At 42.4% G+C, this 19664-nt stretch overlaps 3 protein-coding genes across 4 annotated transcripts in view; 1 reads left to right on the top strand and 2 right to left on the bottom strand.

Annotated features, from left to right (window-relative positions):
* Positions 1 to 346: 346 nt before the first annotated feature.
* shisa7a (shisa family member 7a) lies at positions 347 to 8418 on the bottom strand. The gene is made up of 6 exons (XM_010788549.1): positions 7910 to 8418; positions 3605 to 6005; positions 2690 to 2844; positions 2231 to 2296; positions 1768 to 1953; positions 347 to 1581 (listed from the first exon to the last, which is right to left on the bottom strand). Exons 2-6 carry the CDS (start codon positions 4465 to 4467, stop codon positions 347 to 349), a joined length of 2505 nt encoding a protein of 834 aa, XP_010786851.1. The 5' UTR covers positions 4468 to 6005; positions 7910 to 8418.
* A 2071-nt stretch (positions 8419 to 10489) lies between these two features.
* Positions 10490 to 13598, bottom strand: ube2s (ubiquitin-conjugating enzyme E2S). Its single transcript, XM_010788492.1, has 4 exons — positions 13390 to 13598; positions 12170 to 12317; positions 11421 to 11611; positions 10490 to 11330 (listed from the first exon to the last, which is right to left on the bottom strand). Exons 1-4 carry the CDS (start codon positions 13390 to 13392, stop codon positions 10983 to 10985), a joined length of 690 nt encoding a protein of 229 aa, XP_010786794.1. The 5' UTR covers positions 13393 to 13598; the 3' UTR covers positions 10490 to 10982.
* Positions 13599 to 15642: 2044 nt separating this feature from the next.
* The window catches only part of josd2 (Josephin domain containing 2), a 10461-nt gene continuing 6439 nt past the window's right edge, over positions 15643 to 19664 (top strand). Inside the window, exons 1-3 of one of the 2 annotated variants that reach the window (XM_010788493.1) lie at positions 15643 to 16025; positions 16145 to 16273; positions 17814 to 17939. In XM_010788493.1, the coding sequence (XP_010786795.1) occupies positions 16152 to 16273; positions 17814 to 17939 (248 nt within the window). In that variant the 5' untranslated portion in view covers positions 15643 to 16025; positions 16145 to 16151. The remainder of the gene's footprint in view (positions 16026 to 16144; positions 16274 to 17813; positions 17940 to 19664) is intronic. The other variant, XM_010788494.1, reaches the window with a different exon arrangement.

Genomic DNA, 19664 nt, shown 5'->3' on the forward strand with positions numbered 1-19664 from the left:
TAAAAACAAAATGATGAACGACACTTCGGTTGGTTTTGTTTCACCCTTTTTAGTCTTTCTACAAGTAATGGCACCGCTGTATATGGCAAACTTTGTTACAAAATATGGCTGACGTAGGCTATCACATAATTGTTACAGATATTCCCCACCTAGATTTTTAACCGATTAATCATATTTAAGCTATTGAATTACTAGATTACACTAATTTGAATAGCCTAAACACATTCTAATGTTACTATACTTTATACTTCTAGTTCTTGTAGTTATATATCTAATAGTTAAATGCAGAAGGGTGATCTACTCCCATCCCTTTGATGAGGGGTAAACTCTACATTAGGCACAAACCTCACACCGTCACCTCGTTTTTGCTCCCCGTCCTGATCCCCTGACTCCCTCCTGCACTCCCCGACGATCCCCCGCCACCCCCTCCTGGTATGAAATGTAGCTGCTCAATGGTGTTTTGCCTTTTTGCTGCGAAAGCCATCCTCCTGGCACTGTGGCCCCCTAGTGTTCCTGTTCCCATGACTACCCCCGCCCCGGGCCCCTCCCCCTGCCAGCCCATGTTTGCGCTCATGTGCCCCGTCATGGGCGTGTTCCTCTCCTGCTCGCGTCCGGACGTGGGGTGAGAGTTCATCTTGATCATGTGGTGTCGGTCGAGGGAGGGCGTGGCGCAGACGTTCTGCTGGGACTGGGCCTTCTGCTGGCGGGGCAGCGTGGGGACGGCCCCTCCTGTGTGGGCGTACGGATCTACGACCCCCATCCCACCGACCCCCATCCTTTCCTCCAAATGGTCCGGGGACATGAGTAGCCGTTCCTCTCTCTCCTGCCTCCCATCCCTTTCCTGCCTCCCATCCCTCTCCTGCCTCCCATCTCTCTCCTGCCTCCCATCTCTCTCCTGCCTCCCATCTCTCTCCTGCCTCCCATCTCTCTCCTGCCTCCCATCTCTCTCTTGCCTCCCATCTCTCCCATCTCTCTCCTGCCTCCCATCCCTCCCATCCCTCCCATCTCTCCCATCTCTCCCATCTCTCCCATCTCTCCCATCTCTCACATCTCTCACATCTCTCACATCTCTCACATCTCTCTCCTGCCTCCCATCTCTCTCCTGCCTCCCATCTCTCTCCTGCCTCCCATCTCTCTCCTGCCTCCCATCTCTCCCCTGCCTGGTGAGCGTCTGCGTGTTGGTGTTCTTGTTGGAGGCAACCATGGCTTTGTAGTACTGGTGTTGCTGGTTCTTGGACATCCTGGACAGTGTCCCCGTGTTACCTGGGACGTCCCCCATGTTGAGCAGTTGGTCATTGGGTTTAACTTTCCTGGGCTTGGAGAGAGTTTCGTAGTTGGGGTTGTACTGGGGCTCCGGGGGATCCAGAGGGTAAGGATTGGGTGTGGGTGAAGCAGGCATGCCAGAAGGCGGAGGCGGGATCCAGGGACGGACTGCGTGCCGGGGAAGGGTTCCTCTCCCACTCAAGGTGTAGTCTCCACCCCAGTGGAGGTGGTGCTGAGAGGACTGGAGGGCCGGCTGGGCGGTGTGGGGCCGGCGCTTGGTGGTGCAGTAACCAGACGAGTACTCATCAAGACCTTTCTCTGCAAGCCAAACAAAATGTCTCTGAATGTTGTTTATCAACACAGTCAACAGCATCAGCACATTATGACGCGTCTTGCCCTTTGTGCCAAAGTGTCAAGAGTGTCACCGTGCTGCAGTACTCACGGGGAGACAGGGGCAGACAGCAGGTACATTTGTCCTAATTTCTTGAAAATTAAGGTACTTACCGAGGCGTTTGAGTGAGGAGTATCGGTTGAGCTCAGGCTTGGTGGCACTCTCGTAGGAGGGCGGCAGCTGAGCAAGGTTGTGCAGGGAGTGGTGGAAGGCCGGCTGGGATTTGGTGTTGTTGTGTTTACTGGAAAGCAGGGTGCCTCCAGCTGCCAGCTGAGCATTGTTCATCCGGGGGGTGCGTTCTACACAGACCACAGGGGGAGAAAACGACAGCGTGTTAAATGAGATTTGCTCCTCTGGAGATAGCGCGCCACACGTAGCTGTGTGTGAATCTGCGCACATTCAGACAGTCAGAATTTAACATAGCTCAACACAAGGAACCAAAGCTCTGACAATCATTATCATTGTTGGGATGAATGAGAGTTCTTTTGAGCTTAAATGAAACAGAACAAGGTAAATTAAGCATTATGGTGATTGCATGTAATTTACATGGGAGCCTAGCTTTCACCAGCTGCTTACCGATAGTCGCAGTGTGTTTGGGGCTGGTGCCTGAAGGGTGGATGAAATTGTGCTGAATATTTCCCACTGCAAATCAAAAGAACATAAGATAATCATCTCAAAATGGATGTCAGGCAGTTTCCAGTTCAATGGTCCTTTAACATAAAAGGATCAAGGCAACTATAGACATTTTGTATCTGCATATATTCACCTTCACATCATCTCTCATGCACATGTGTCCCCACATCATCATGTAAAGCATATGTATTTTAAGAGCATTACTTTTCAGATTCCTTTTCTTTTTTTATATAATGCCCAGTGGATATAAAGATATCTTGATTATGGGACACAGAAAACAACCTGCGTTCACATGCAGACGTGACAAACACGCTGTGCCTCGGCACTCAGAGGATGCAGTTACAAAAGCTCTGATTGTGATATTCACTAGCGCTGTAAAAAAAAGAAAATCTAAACACTCACATCTGTTATCTTTGCTCGGCAGTCCTGGGGCGTAGAGATTTTTCGGAGGTCTCCCCAGTGTCCCAGTCCCGTCACCTACAGCCAGAGCCACGCTGTTGTTTCTCTCATCTTGCTGGACAGGGCTTGACTGGTGCCGCAGCATGTCAACCAGGGCTCTAATGATGAAATAAACACATGCAGAAAGTGAAAACGAGATTAAACTGAAAATAAACGAATGGCTGCTGACGAAAATTTAACATTCATGAAAACTTGCTTAGTAATCTTTTGTGACTAGTATTTTCGTATATGTTTGCCATTATCAATATTATTCACAGGGTTTTAATTTGGATAGTATATTGGTAGGTAACAGATTACTCATATTTATGTGAGGATAAGTGTACGTAGGTAATTTTATTTGAAAACACCTTGATAAGGATTTTTAAAAATATGTATATACTGTATTTTAACTGTATCTTTTTCAGAATCCCCAATTAGTTTGTTATACAATTGTTTACAATGATAACACTAACAGTAAATGAATTAGTAGGGAAAAAAAACAGTATTAATTGTTTACATTTTTTATGGAATAATCCGAATCCTCCATATGAGTCTATAACCACCATCCTCCACTACTGAAGCCAAAGACAGAAAATTGCAACCTGTACATAAATCAAAATGCCTATTTTATTGCCAAGATCATAGGCCCTATACGAGATAAAAAGCCCAGAGGGATCCAAACAACCATAAATTCTGCAGCAGCCACTCGATGAAGATCAAATGTTTCATCGGATGACTAACAACATTATTCAGAGCCCAGAATGATGAATCTGGGCCATTTATGGAGTCATGAACACCTTAATTACAGTATTCATACGTTGAATGAAGTAACAGATCCAGCAGTGATAGTTGATGGGAAAGCATTTTTTAAAGCCTCACCTGGGCATGTTGAGGTCCCGTTGGTTAGCTTCCTGTTGAACCTTGTTGAAGACCACCTTGATTCCCACGGCGACAGCCACCATAAACACGATCACGCCTCCAATGACGAAGCCTGTGTTGTGGCTCTGTTGCTTCAGTGGATCAAAGTCTGGGTCGGGACCTAATTCATCTGGCAACATCATGGGGTCTGTCTGTGGCTTGGCCCAGTCTGGAGAGTCATAGTTTGTACAACTCTCCTGATCCAGTTGCCGGGTTCGGTCTGGGCAGCAGAAGCGGTAGTGGCAGGTTCCACAGCAAAAGATGAACGAGTCCTTGGAGCAATTGAAAGAGGTGTCAATTTGTCCCATTACGTCATAATAACCCCGACATACATCAATCCATACCTCCACCAAACGGGGTGGTATGGGCGCTACCTGGGCAGCGCCTAAGGGAGGTGCAAGGGCCTTTGATGAAGTCACATTTTTGGGGAACATGACCTGGGGAAGGGGCCTCGGAAGCTCCTCGAGAAATGAGGCTTCTGGAAGTTTTTCGGGTGCTTTGGTCCTGCCTTGAAGAGCAGCTGGCCTGATGATGGCCTGCATGGCGAGGAGCAGGAGAGGGGGGCCACGGCTAGTCTTTGGCTGCTCGGTGAAAGGCCTCCCTGGGGGGTCTATTTGCTGAGGAAGGGGGGACGGAGAGGTCTCCACAACAGTGGTGAGAGGGGCGGTGAGGAGGGAGAGCAGGGAGACAGCGAGGACTCGAAGATTGGTGGTGGGCGTCATTTTTACATGACTAAGAGATCTATTTTCTGTTGTTGAGTCAATGCAGTATCCGCTTTTGCCGTTTAACCCACTAAAATGGCATGTGAAATATTCAAGTAGCATGTACAACCTACTAAATATTTATGATGTATCAGTAGTTTCATTCAGTAATGTTGGATGATGAAATTTAAAGACACTGAAATGTAGAAACTGATTATTTATATGGAGTAATATTAGAAAAGGTCAGGAAAAATACAAATGAAAAGGTCTACCACTATAAAAACAGTTGGTAGGTTTTAGTAATGGTCGATAATGCTATTAAAATGATTTTAATTTACTGCTAGAAAGGAACTCTGAATGCGTAATGACTTCATCTTTTGTCCTTTCAAGTCTAGAAGACTAAAATGGATGCGGCTTTGTAAAAAGGACAGATTGAAAACAACAATCTTCATGCTTTTAGTCCTTAATGCCTTGTTCCACACTTCCCGCTGAACAAAAGAACAAGACTCTGACGTACTGCTGGATGGAATTCATTTGTAACCAAAAAGGCCAGTTAAAAGGAGTAGCAAGGATTTTCAATAAAATATGGCAGTCCTATACATTTTTACTGACCATGGCACTTGAACTATGGTCTATGGCCAGTGTTTTATCAAATGTAAACAATTGTATCTGTTTTATTTATTCCTGGATGACTGTTTCAGTCTGGCACATTCAGAATTGGCACTTATTTAAGCTGTAAGCAATTCCCTTCATAAAAAATGTATGAAATCTATATTTCTTAATATGTATTTTGTAAACAATCACATGAGATTAACAGACTGCACCACTGACGGAAAACAGCCAGTAATGATGCTTAGTTCTTCTGAGACACAGACCTTTCTCCATGGTCTCTTGTTCTAGGCACTCATCACATCTGTAGATACAATGCGTACTTTATCTCAATCTTCTCTATGATTGGATTATTGAGCATCCACACAGACTGTTACTGTGATTTGGCCGATGATTAATGAGGAAGGCTCAGTTTAGGTGCTAGAAGACGGTTTCAGCTAAAATTTAGGAGTAAGCATAAAACAAGAAAATGACTCCCAGCCTGTGAAAAACATTGCAAAGTGAGGCAAACGTCACAGATTTTAAATGCTCCCTATTCAGCTTTTAGGCACAAAAAGTTACCCGTGTCATTCAACCGTTTTACTAATTAGATATGAACTGAATGGCACATTTTGTCTCCATGTGACATGTCTCTCTAAGTAAAATTATTCCTGATTTGTCTTCAAAGAATATCACTTTTGTTGAGAAATATGTAAATGTGTGAAGTTATTGTGTTGGAGGTGTTGGCAATAATAGACAGAGGCAGATCTGTCTCCCACAGAAATTATAATTACATGTAATTATCAAAAACGTCCCTATCTGTAGCGGCGAATGTAGGCACAGATGGGGGAGACAGAATGCTGAAATCACAGAGGGCTCCACTTGTTTCGGTTACATGCTCCTCTGACCTTCTGAGGAGAGTTCGGCAAAGGAAGAACGAGTAACAAAGACTCACTTCCCCCCAATGATTAATGTTCCAAAAGTGTTTTTCCGTCCTCTCTAAATGTTCTGCTTGATTTCCAGAATTGTCTTCAGGTTTTCACGTCGATAAACCTGTAATGCCAGAGTGTCCGCTGTAACACAAAACGAGAGGCATGGTTAGAAAGAAGCCCCGAGACCTCACTTATTGACACAAAACAGTCATTTTTAATAATTGCATTGTGAGGTACCGAGTGTATGTTTGTGTGCCTGTTTGGTTGCGGGAGCTCCTGAAAAGCCAGTGATGGAGAAAGAGAGAACGAGAGCAGAGGGATAAATGCAGGGTAGGGATTTAAATGAGCATAGAGATTGTGGCGAGCGGGAAGAGCCAGAGGTATAGATGCAGAGACGACCATGAGTGGGAGGGCGGTGTGTGGGTGGCACAGAATCAAGTACATTTCTCCCAGCACTTACCAATACAACATAGAACATCACACAAACAGCACAGCCAAGCAGATCTGCAAATACAGTCAATGCCACACACAAGAAGAGTGCAGATGAAGACTGTAAATCAGCTGCTGTTGGAACATTTAAAGAGGGATCATGTGAAACTGTTAAAAGGCTTTGTGTGCATGTGAGAGACTGTAGTACATTCTGTAAACCTAATGTAGCAGTCTCTTTCTCTCTCCTTTATTCCTCCTGCTCCCTCCTTCTCCTCTTTTCTCCTTCGTTCTGCCTTTTCTCTCTTTCTCAGATTCTGTGCGTGGGTTGAGGCAGCTAACTCTCTCAGAATAGCACTGCAGCTCTGTCTGTGTGTGAGTGAAAGAGGCAGTGAAAGAGAAGGGAGGCAGAATCCAATCTACACCATTAGACAATCCAGATTTCAAAGTCACATCTGCCCGTCTCTTGCTCAACAAGATGACTCTGATGCCTCGCCATTACCATATTTTGTGCTCTACGTTCACATGAGGATTTTCTGGCCAATATGTCCAAACCACTCTCCGATGAATATGTGCAAATACAACAAACGGAAATTCAAGAATTGAAAAAAATGCATCCAAAACTGTTAAGTCTGATATAACATCTGTCCAGCAAAGTGACATAACGTAGACAAAATATAAAATGTTTTCCTGTAGGCATTATCTATGCTGTGCTGTTGAAGCAATGCAGTAGAGAGGGAGATAGAGTGAGCATGGGAACTAAAGGGTGAAGGGCAACACATTCAGAACTGTGAAGATGCATCCCTGGGTTGCACGGCCACTGGAGGGAGAAAAACACATTTCCACTGTTTCCTTTCACTGCAAGCAATTCTATCCACGCAAATGACCCAAACGGCTCCCTTTACTTTCATTGCATGAAGCCGGCTGTGCAGACGGCTGGGCAGGCAACAATTTCAACAGGTGTTTGTTGGAAATGAAACAAAATGGCCCCTTTTTTTTTCTTAAGACACGCTGTTGCAAAAACGATGTAAATCAATAGCGAAAAACACCTAAATGCCAGTCATGCTGATGCAAATGGACAATTAATTACGGGGGAAACAGCTGAGAGCAGCTTCAGTCCTTCTTATCAGTGAAATATCTGCTGCGCAGTGACTTTGCATTTGGACAACAACTCAGATTACAATCCATATACTTCGTACGGTTAATAAATTGCAACTTGCAAACGACAAGCATGCGGTTTATGGAAATTACTTGCATGTATTAGGAGGCTAAGAGTGCGTGGGTGTATCCGTGCCGGTGCGTGTGTTTGTGCGTGTGTGTGTAGTCAGGTTGGATATGTCGGTCTAAATAACAATATGATGATAATGTCGCAATGTGCAGTCAATTAAAGTGTCTAAGTGATGAAAACGATGCCTGCCCAGCACAAAGCCTACAGATGTTTCTGTGGCGCAGCTTTCATCCAAATGTTTTGTTTGACAGTGTCCAGCTGATGCGTCTAAACAGAAGCCAAACTAAATTTTTCATAGACAGAAACACACAATGAAGCTATCAAACAGTGGTACGTGTAATTCGGTAAATTGGCGTTGCATGAATAGAAGGTGCATAATGTCGTGTCTTACCTGTGCGTTGCTCTGGGGTTTGATGGTGTAGAATAGCGCTGAGAGCCTGCGCACTGTATCTCAGCGTCTCTCAGATGGTAGCCTGTTATTGTGGCACAGGATGATCAGGACAGCTTGAACTGTTGCTGGATCTGCCACCTGTTTAAAAGGTTGTTTTTTTTTAACAGTGCTGCATCTCTCTATGATGTGTCTTCATCAGGCTATTGGTAATCCAATATTTTGGCAAAAGGAGAGAAAAACATGAGCAGGAGAGAGAGTGAGAGCCCGACGAGATGTTCTGAGACATGTGGCAAGGCAATAAAACTACAGGCTTGGAAAATTCCGTTTGTTGTAGCCTACAGCACAAGTTATTGTGCAACTATCCCGAAAACACGCCGAAATGCAGGTGGTCAAAATAACGAAACGCGTCACCAAATAAAAAATAAATCCTCCAATTTAACTTTTCTCCATCTAGGATCGAGTGAAGCTGGTTCCCTTCATAGTTTCCAGGCGAGATAGGTTACACCGCCTAACTGCGACTAGTCTGCCTGGAGGGGGGNGGGGGGGGGGGGTCTGTGATTGGTCGATCAGACAACTACTGATCAGGCTCCGCGCGGATGGTCATTAGGCCCATTCAACTGGTGGCGTGCATCTTTATTCCCCTCCATTTAATCTGTTTTTAATTGACTGACTCTGAAAATCTGCTTTAAACATGCTCTGAAAAAAAATAATGTCAGGAAATGAGCTTCCCTAGCTAATCATAAAAGTAAAACGCAGAGTTGGAACACGCTTTAAAAATGTGGAGGAAAACTTAACATAATTAAATTAAAGCAGTCGGTAATTTCAGCAGAAGAAATCCGAGATCCAAAGTGTGTTTTCTTTGTGTGTGTGTAATGTGTGTGTGAGAGATAGAGAAAGAGAAAAAGAGAGACATGGTTGCCACAGCAACTGTGTCATTATGTTGGTGGCAATTATGAAAGCGATAAAAACGGGAAAGGGGAGAGGATTGGCGCAAAAGCTGTAACACTGGAGCGTGAACGAAACTGTCAATTAGACCCGGACGTGCATGGAGATGTCTTCAAGTTAAAGACGAGCAGGACGCATGGAGATGTAGTAATGTGAAGGTAGGAATGAAGGACACGCAGTGATGCAGTCCTGTGTCAGAGATGAAGTTGGCATTTGTTTGGCTTCATGCCACCGTCACAGTCACTGCCTCCTCACGATCCTCACATCCTCAGCACATGAATGAAACCGGATTTTGGGTTTTCTGCAGATTCAAACTGAGGAGTGTGTTACATCAATTTAATTAGTGATCACACATTGCGGGCCTACAGGATGAATCATAATTAATAGCATTACAATGTAGTGAAGCAGGAAAGCCAGCATGCATTCAACACCGACCGAAGATTCATATAATTGAACATTTAAAACATATGTGTTGTTGTTTTTTATAACAGCAAGGAAAATGACAAGCATGGATTGGTAAACATAGAGATTAGGGAAGGAGGTAAACGCTTCTAAGACGAGGCTTTGGTAAGAGCTATGTGGATCCCCAGGTGTCTATGAAGGGTCTGATAATTACCTGCAGGCTGCTATTTCTACATAGGTGGGTGGATGGGCTGCTGCACGTCTGCAGAGGCCGGTGGAGCCCTTCATTATGGGCCAATGACGCGCTACCGGGTGCACTTTCACTCACTGCTTTACTGGGGTGGATGCAATTACAGATTTGTCATAATGGTCATTCCATCACTGCATAACAGGAGACTTCTATATGGTAAATAAAGTGCTTTTGTACGTCACAGAGCAGTAAGAGCCGTACCCATTTACCTATTATTGCAGAACAGATAAGGTTCTATTATAATTCATTATTATGCAGGCAAAGAACCCAAAATAAGAGGACTCCTTTTGTTCATTTAACTTCTTGTATTTCAATGTTTTATTAATTTAAATAATTTACAATGGACACAAAATATCCAGCCAACAATCTGCAGTGACAGGTGATTCAGAGGCACATTTTCCACCCAAATTAAGACAGTGCACTTCAGTGTTTCCTTGGGAAATGTAAGCCCTGCATGCATTTGGTATGGAAAGAAAACCTGCCCAGAAAACCTGAACAGTGCTACAAGTGGGGAGACAAGATCTATCAAACGTGGACTTCGTCGTACAGATGTCTCCTCAGGTATCCACATGGCAGAGAGCTGGGTACCTGAGACACACACTGCTTTGTATGGGAGCAGTGGTGAGTCTCATCACTGTATTTATGATACAAATAATAGATATTTAATTTTCTATTAAAGTAGTCTGGCAAACTACCCTGTTCCCTTACAGCCACTGATCTAGGTCTTCACACACAACCACAAGACCGTTGAATATGAACATGTCGATTATAAACAACCTTTGAAAATACTAAACAGTGAAACCATTTTAGAAAAATTAACATAAAAAAGTGGTTGAGATTCCATGAACCACATAACAGACTTCTTATACTCCACTGCCAAGTCTTTCCATATACCTTTACTTCATCCAGATAGCAATATGAAAAATACTATTTAAAAATATGTTTGAGTTAACAAACAACTTCTACCATTATTTCCACTGATGTCAATTTGAAAAGTTCATTTTATTCAAAACAACATATTTGTTAAGCCTGGCCGTGCAGTACACAGTACCATCACAGCAGCATTTACCAGGAAACACTTTAAAAAGAGACAATAGTAGGTGGATCTCATTGGACAGACTTTAGAGGCCATGATTTGCACAGTGAAACATTTTCCCTGTCTCATTCATTCACAAAAGGCAGAGGGCAAAATACAACGGATGGCATGATTTCCGCAGTTAAGGAGTTGTCTTTCCTTTAAAAAGAGTAACAAATATTTTATCATTCGGTATGGAAATAATTAACTAAGCTGTTATGCCAACAGGACAAACTGGAGGCAACACAGAAGCTAAGGTATGAGTAAAAAGTGGAAAGTCTTAATAGGTGGTAAAAAGAGGGAACAAAAACCTTGTAAGCAAACTTCAATAATTATATTTACACACACTCGCTCTCACACGTACACACACACAGACACACACTGAGCATTTTGCAGAGGTATTAAAGTCGCCTCAATGCCCTCTTTTTATCTGCTTTCTTTTTCCCTGCTACGTTATTAGTGCTACTGTTGCTATTGCTGGTGGTACTGGCTGCGTTCGCTCCGTTGCCCAGAGTTGCTGGCACCGGTGCTGCGCTGGGTCCAGCTCTCTTCATGGGGTCACCTGCGTGCTTCTTTGGCTGGGGGCCGTCGTTAGGGTCCTGAAGGGCCCCAGAAGGGCCCATGGCGTGGATCTCTGTGAGGAGACGAGCGCGGGACTCGTATTCTGCATAGTCCTCGAACAGCAAACGCCCGGCTTCTTCGTTCAGAGCGGACTCAGGATTCGGATGGATAAGAAGACACTTGATTGTCTGTGGGGAAATAAAGGAGATGGAAATGTAAAAATAGTGACAGCAGCGCAGCTAACACTCAGAACTGCAAAGACTGATAGTTCCTCTTACAAGCAAGACGTGTCTGATGCCGAGCTCTGCCTTCCAGTCCCTCTTCAACACGTTGACACAGATCTCTCCCTTGTGACCCACATTAGGGTGAAAAATCTTGGTCAGGAAATACCCCTTGGGTGGAACCGCAGGGAAGTCCTTCCCGAGGACCAGACGCATTCGGAAAACGCCGCCAGCAAACGGAGTTCCCTCTGTCAAAGCATAAAGAATTCATCTCATGAACAGTATGTCTTGACTGCGATACTTGCTACATAACAACAAACAGGGTCATGGAGCGGCAACTGAGTCAATTTACGTAAAACAGAAAATCTTTCATGGTCTGTCTGAACGAGGCATAGCTCTTGTTTAAGTGGACCTTTGAAGTATCTTCATCGAGAATTATGTGTTTGTAACCAGATAGTAAGCAGGTGCAATTGATAAAAATGTAAAAATACATGTTCTGTATTGACTTTTCAATAATTCAATTTGACCAGGGTTTCAGACATATAATATCATAAGAAAATATCTGAAACAGACAGAAACAACAGAAATAAATCCAAACCAAAAACTAAGATGTGAAAAGCACAGCTGTGAGAGCTTGAAATGAATAAAAGACAATACACAGGACGTATCTCTCTGCTGAAGACGGTTTAATGTCTAACAATGCAACATTTCTTACCTTGTGAACACATATACAAAGTTGTTTTTATTTTATTTATTGTCTTATAATGGCTGATGCCAGTTTGGTACGACAGTTTTGCAATCCTTACCTGGTCCTTCGATGGCTGTATGGAGCTCAGTGATGTCTTCCTCACTGGGATAAACCTTGATACCCTCGGGGGGGTCTGCTGCTAACGCTGCAACCTCTTTGTAGACCAAGCGAAGAATATGAGGAGGCAAATTCTCCACATTGGAGTTCTGGACAGAGACAGAAAGATGGTTATGTTACCTCCAGTGTGCATTATGTAAACTCAAGACTCTCAAGAGTTGAGAACATTGATTTCCAAGAGTTTTAGTTTTTATTTTACTACTAAATGGCGGTCAATGTTATTTAGAACTGCTTATGAGTTGCATTTTGTATCCTACATCGTATCACCAAGACTATACAAAGTAGTTCATCGTTCTCTTATTTCCATTACAGGACAACTGTTTTGCACCTGCATTTCTATTTGACATACAAAAAAAAAAAATTCAAAAACGAAAACTGGTAAATTAATTTGACGATCAATCTGTTAAGCTTAGCACATCGACAAAAACGACGCAACTGCCGCTTTTTAATAACGTCAACAAACATTGTTTAATATCAGTGTTGTTATCAATAAAACCTAGACAAAGATTAATAAAATGCGACTGGCCTTAGTCACATTGACAATCTATTGAGAATCTTTTCCCTTTTAAGCTGTTAACATACAAATTGATGGGCTTTAAGGTGAGTTAATGGGTTATCTATATGCGTTTGCTTTTCATTATGTATTAATAATTATTTCAACTCCTAACAATAAAGAAATTGAGACGTTAAGGTTGAGCTACACAGCTCTTACACCACTAAAGCATCCCATAACTCTAAAAACAAAGTTTATAAATAACTTAATTTGTTTGACATAAGACAATCTGGCAATTATACAATCAGTAGAGCCACGGAACATTTTTATAATCGTAGGGTTATTGTACATCTGTTAAAGACTCCTCTCGTAGGGTAACTTTTACGTTAGTGTTTCAGTACCGCTAGCGATACTAGCCTAGCATGTATCTGACAACGTTAATATACACGCCACTCGGTTTATTTGAAATGCATGATACAGTATTTACTTTAATCAGTTAATCTATTACATTATGCAAATGTAGATGACGATTTCTAATTAAGGTCATAGACTCCAGCAAGTAGACACAACCAAAATGAAAAGCTCGACGGCTGGTGACGGCTAAACGTCGGATCAAGCTAGCAGCTACTAGCATTGGTCGTAGCAATACACTCGGCTAGCAGACTTACCATCTTCAAAAGGAGATCTTCTAAGGCGTTGGATGTATGGCTATTACCAGATACAAGGAGACCTTTCCGTAATGTGTGAACAAACTATCTCTGATGAAACTTAGCCGGGTCTGACTGCTGGCTACTCTTCTTTTCTTCTTTTCGTTGACACAGGAACAAAAATACAATCCCCAGTTTAACCTACTACCATGGACCAATGGGCATCTTAGTTACTTTACACGTCAGGGGCCTTGAGCCAATCATGATACATTATGGTCGTTGCGTCACAGCTAGAAGCCCTCTCAGCCTATCCGAGTCGAAATTACGACTGATGCTATTCAGCCATTGGTCTGTTTGAAAAACTCACTCCCACCCTTGAACAGCATTGAAAAGATAAACCTGATAGCCTATAAGTAAAATACTGTAACGTTCGACAAGAGGAGTCGGACACAGGCTTCAGTGATTGGGTTTAATAACTCCTTTGTTCGCTTACGGTTATAGTATATAGCTCAGGTTACATGTTACAGGTTGCAGGTTCATCATCACTCTGAACTCTACTCCCTAACTCACACACACAAAGCAGGGTCAACGTCACAACTTCCCCATCCTCCCCCCTCTGCTCCCCCTACCACAGGCCCTCACCCCGAGCAGCATCACTGTGCAGCTCTGTGATTGGCAGAGAGACGGGGGATGCTTGAGTGACACACTCAGCACCCTATACAGGGTCGCTACAATACAATTAAACATTTAAAATAAAAATGTATTGCATATCACATCTAAAGAGGAGCAGGTCTAGGAAGAATCAAATCAAACATCATTTACAAAGCCATATGACACATTCAAACATCAATCAATAGAAGAATACAGGTTTATTCATACATATTCAATTCATACAACATCACAAGAAATATGAACTAATTCAATTACATACAGCATCATATACAATCTCGATGTGTACATACATACACACTACATGTGCCTTCTATCTTTTGAGACAGTGTTATGCTGTTTGCTGTTGTGTGCATGATGAGCGTAATGAATGTCAACACATTGATTTGCAGGACCAGTGACGTTGTTGGAGTGGAGCTTGACGACAGGGTCAGAGAGGAAGATGCTGTCCAAGGTACATGTCATATTGGACAATACCTCCCACCCACTCAATGATGTGCTGGTTGAACAAAGGAGAACATTCAATACAAGACTCATTCATCTGAGATGCAACACAGAGCGCCGCAGGAAATCATTCCTGCCTGTGGCCATCACATTTTTCAACTCCTCCTTCAGAGCCTCAGACACTCCGACTCAATAGACTGGACCTTTGACTATTTCACCCCTTACCCCATAATTAGGCCATTATATATTTAAGCTGTGCAATGCGGACTACACTTACTGTAATTTTACTTACCATACAATGAATACTAACATCACTTTGGCATTAGTATCATCTTGTACACTTCAAGCAATATTCTCATATATATTACTTATACTATTCAGCATTAAACACAGTTTTATTTATTTTTTAAAATGGCAACACACAAACTATCTGATTTTGTTTGCTTTTGCCATAGTTTTGTTTGTTTGTGTGTTTGTGTTTGATTTATTTTATGTCATGACTATGTAAATGTGGTATTACAGCATTTATGTATCAATAGGGTATTTTGTTACATTTCAATTCACTCAATGTACATACATTTAAATGTTTTGTGTGTGTGTCATTTGTTTGAATTTGTTTTGGGAAAAACAAAGATAACATTAAAAAATCTTAAACACATAACACTTTATAAAAGCAGTGTGAAGTATGCAATATATGTCTTTATGGTCCATTAATACAACCCAGAAATAATGTAATACATTGTAATTTTATCTTTTTTAATTTGAGAAAAGGATATACAAAACATTCAGAAAAGAATAGCAGCACACACATAACATGTGTGCACAAGTGTACACAAGTGCATACAATGAGAACAAATATGAGACAATTACATATGAAGTTATAAGGGTAATTGGTCAGATGTTTCAGGGAAAAAGATTACATAATTTAGCAAAAGATTATTACTCTTTTGTTGTTCAATAAACTGACTGATTTAAGTAATGAATTGAGCTACAGAAGAAAAAGGAACTTGACACATTAACAAATAAAACATTAGACATAAGTAAAGCTTTTTAAATGTGATATTGCAGATGTTTCCAAATGTGTGGGATAGTTTCCTGTATTCAACATAATGTAATCACCACCATAATAAGCAGGCTCGGCACTAGGGGGCGCTTCAACACAACGTGCACAGACTGGTGGACTGAGAACGTCAGTGTGCGTTAGAAGATAACTTAATGACGTTTATTTAACTAATATATATTTGAACGGATATAATATCCAAAACGACGGGAAAAGAGGATTTGTTTGCATTCTTGTTGTTGAGAATACCATACATGGGTGTGACACCCGCACATCACAACAAAAACAACGGATCTACTTCCGGTTTCTGGATGTAGCTGTCAGACTCCAGCATATTTTTTTGAAAAAAACGGGGAAGCGCTTTATCAGCAGGTCAGTAGCTTCATGTAGCTATTGTCAATTAATAATAGTTCACTTTGCCGTTGTTTTGCTGTCCGAAAACAGAGTATAACCAGCGGGCTGTCACGGTTTAGCCTCCGTTACGGTAAGCTAAGGACTCTAACTTACCGTTAGCATAATTTGACTGTGCTGGGACAGCAACTAAGCTAACTATCACAGCTAATGTTTATCTGTTTATTTTCTGTTTGCTTTGTGTGTATTTAGCTTTAGAATGAGCGAAGGAGAAGTGTTTCATGAGAAACAAAGACTGGAGCTGTGTGCGATCCATGCTCTCAACAACGTGCTCCAGGAGCGGGTGTTCACCAAGGAGACAGCCGATGACATCTGCAAACGGTAGGGTAACTTTGGGAGGAGACGTCGGTGTGTCTTGTCATGGAGCTAAAACACATTTAACTCCTTTTTATATAAAGCAAGTTAAAAATATGCATGCGAAACACATTAGTTATCATAACATAAAATAACCGAATATTCTCTAGATTTTGTTGTGTATAGCTCTGAAGTACCCTCCAAAACATAATTTCATAACAAAAATAATACAAAAAAACGAATAAAATGAAACAAAAATGAGGCATTACTAAAAGAACATAAACATTTCAATAAACTAAGATAAGGTATGCAATCATATATATATATATATATATAATCTTTAAAGAATATTAATTTGTTTATAATCTCTCAGGTCTTCAGGGACTGGTCAGCTTTCTGTCAGCTTTCTGTCCCCAGAGTCAGAACTAAACATGGAAAAGCAGCGTTTAGTTATTATGCTCCAAATATCTGGAACAAACTACCAGAAACCTGCAGGTCCGCTGCAACTCTGACTACTTTTAAATCCAGACTAAAGACTTTTCTTTTTGCCGCTGCTTTTAATTGAGCTATTCACATCTTAAACTGCACTGTAACTTTTATCCATGTATTTTTTATTTTAATGTTTATTTTATTATCTTTTCTTTTTAATGACTGATTTTAAATGCCACTTTCTTAATGTCTTTAATTTTTTGTAAAGCACTTTGAATTGCCTTGTGTTGAAAGGTGTTATATAAATAAACTTGCCTTGCCTATAATACATAAACATCAGGAAAATAATGAAGTGATTACTTTTGAAAATAAATTGAATTGAATAAATATGGTATTTGCAATTGTTTCACTGCCCGTCATAGAGTATGTTTCTTTGTTTTGTCCCAAACATTTTAATCTTCTGATTTAAGGAGGTCTGATGGTTCACAAAATACCTATGCATTTCTAACCTGCAGCTCTATAACAGGTTTAAAGAAATGTATTTAGATTTTTTTAACACAAAAGTCCTTCTCTGTTAACACATGGAAGGGAACACTATGTGGCTTCACTATCAAGTAACATAAGGATGTTGTTCATAACCTGAATTTGTTTCAAATATAGTGTGTTAACCGACATGAACCAGTCACAGGATTTCTTATTGTTTTGTGTTATATAACATTAACCCTCAGGAAAAAACTTCAGTGGAACAATTTCACACTGAAAGAGCAATGTCATTTAGTGTGACTGTTGTTAAGGAAGTATTTAACTAACTGAATGGACTATGAAACAAGATGATTCATGAAGCTTGTGATCTTGGCGAAATAATTTACTGCGGGAAACCCTGTGACTTACTCAACTCACAGAAACATGTTTTATTAAAATGAAGGACCGTTTTAGAAATATAACATGTAGCTGTATCCCAGTTACATAACCGTTACATTGGGCTCTAGGTTTAAGCCCTGAGTTTGGAGATATATTTGCAGAAAAGACCATATGGTGCCAACAGACCTGGCAGCAATAGCACAACATTAAAATGTGGCTGCAACAAATACTTTGGGGTTTTTTCTCTCTAATATGCTTTATGGCTCCTTTTCTGCAGGCTGGCTCCACAGTGTGTGGTGAACCCTCATCGCTCAGTGTTAGGAACAGGAAACTATGACGTCAACGTCATCATGGCGGCCCTACAGAGCCGGGAACTGGCTGCAGTGTGGTGGGACAAACGCAGGTGAGACACACTTCAAGCTTTCTGTGTTTGAGAGGCGGTCCACACCAAAGCACAGATTACTTAATGTATTTGGATATGCATTACTTATTTAAATAATTATTTAAATATTAAATGTACACAGAGATTAGTCAAAGCTGTCTTTAGTTACAGAAGGAAATTTTTTCTGAGAAATGTGTGGAAAAGTTATATTTATACAGTGGAGCAAGTATTTAGTCAGCCACCAATTGTGCAAGTTCTCCCACTTAAAAAGATGAGGCCTGTAATTTTCATCCTAGGTATACATCAACTATGAGAGACAAAATGAGGGGAAAAAAAATCCAGAAAATCACATTGTCTGATTTTTAAAGAATTTATTTGCAAATTATGGTGGAAAATAAGTATTTGGTCAATAACAAAAGTTCATCTCAATACTTTGTTATATACCCTTTGTTGGTAATGACAGGTAAAGTCTTCTCTGAAGAACCAGCACCTTACCGTAGTATAGAGGTTTGTGTGCCCTGATGAACCTGGGGGCTGTGTTGTCTGGAACCTTGTGTTCCTGGTAGGGTCTCCCATGGCAAATTGGTCTCAGGCAAGGGGCCAGACTAAGATTGGTTCACAAGACCTCATGAAAGACGACACACGAAGTGAGGATACCCGGCCCGGAGGAAGCCCGGGGTCCCCTTCTGGAGCCAGGCCCAGAAGGAGGACTCGTCAGCGAGCGTCTGGTGGCCGGGCTTGCCATGGAGCCCGGTCGGGCACAGCCCGAAAAGGCAACGTGGGCAACACCTCCGCTTCTCCGTCCCGCGGGCCCACCACCTACGGGAAACAGCGATGGGGTCGGGTGCGCCACCAGAAGGGTGGCAGTGAAGGCAGAGGGTCTCGACGGACCAGACCCGGGCGACAGAAGCTGGCTTTGGGCACGTGGAACGTCACCTCTCTGGGGGGGAAGGAGTCGGAGCTTGTGCGGGAGATGGAGCGTTACCAGTTGGATCTGGTTGGGCTCACCTCTATGCACAGCGTCGGCTCTGGAACCTTACTTCTGGATATGGGGTTGGACTCTATTCTTCTCCGGAGTTGCTCAAGGTGTGAGGCGCCGGGCGGGTGTGGGGATACTCACAAGTCCCCGGTTGGGTGCTTCGTTGTTGGAGTCTACCCCAGTGGACGAGAGGGTCGCCTCCCTACGCCTGCGGGTTATGGGGGGGGAAAACTCTGACTGTTGTGTGTGCTTATGCACCCAACAGCAGTTCAGAGTATACGGCCTTCTTGGAGACCCTGGAAAGAGTCCTGTATGGGGCTCCTGAAGGGGACTCTTTAATCTTGCTGGGAGACTTCAACGCACATGTGGGCAATGATGGAGACACTTGGAGGGGAGTGATTGGGAGGAACGGCCCCCCTGATCTGAACCGGAGTGGTGGTTTGTTACTGGACTTCTGTGCTAGTCATGGATTGGCCATAACAACACCATGTTCGAACATAAGGATGCTCATAAGTGTACGTGGTACCAGAGCACCCTAGGCAGAAGGTCCATGATCGATTTCGTTATCGTATCATCGGACCTGAGGCCGTATGTTTTGGACACTCGGGTAAAGAGAGGGGCGGAGTTGTCAACTGATCACCATCTGGTGGTGAGTTGGGTCGAGTGGCGGGGGAAGCCTCTGGATAGACCTGGTAAGCCCAAACGTGTAGTTCGGGTGAACTGGGAACGTCTGGAGGAGGCCTAAGTTCAGGAGGCCTTCGAACTCA

This window comes from Notothenia coriiceps, unplaced genomic scaffold (assembly GCF_000735185.1).
Source record: "Notothenia coriiceps isolate Sejong01 unplaced genomic scaffold, NC01 NC01_scaffold00031853, whole genome shotgun sequence".
NCBI classification, from domain to species: Eukaryota; Metazoa; Chordata; class Actinopteri; order Perciformes; family Nototheniidae; genus Notothenia; species Notothenia coriiceps.

Coding starts and splice junctions, on each gene's coding strand:
- shisa7a (XM_010788549.1), bottom strand. CDS start 4,467: ATGCTACTTGAATATTTCACATGCCATTTTAGTGGGTTAAACGGCAAA. Junction 2,297..2,689: donor GCCGAGCAAAGATAACAGAT/GTGAGTGTTTAG, acceptor TTTGATTTGCAG/TGGGAAATATTCAGCACAAT. Junction 1,582..1,767: donor CTCCTCACTCAAACGCCTCG/GTAAGTACCTTA, acceptor TTTGGCTTGCAG/AGAAAGGTCTTGATGAGTAC.
- ube2s (XM_010788492.1), bottom strand. Junction 11,612..12,169: donor TACAGCCATCGAAGGACCAG/GTAAGGATTGCA, acceptor ATGCTTTGACAG/AGGGAACTCCGTTTGCTGGC. Junction 11,331..11,420: donor GCATCAGACACGTCTTGCTT/GTAAGAGGAACT, acceptor ATTTCCCCACAG/ACAATCAAGTGTCTTCTTAT.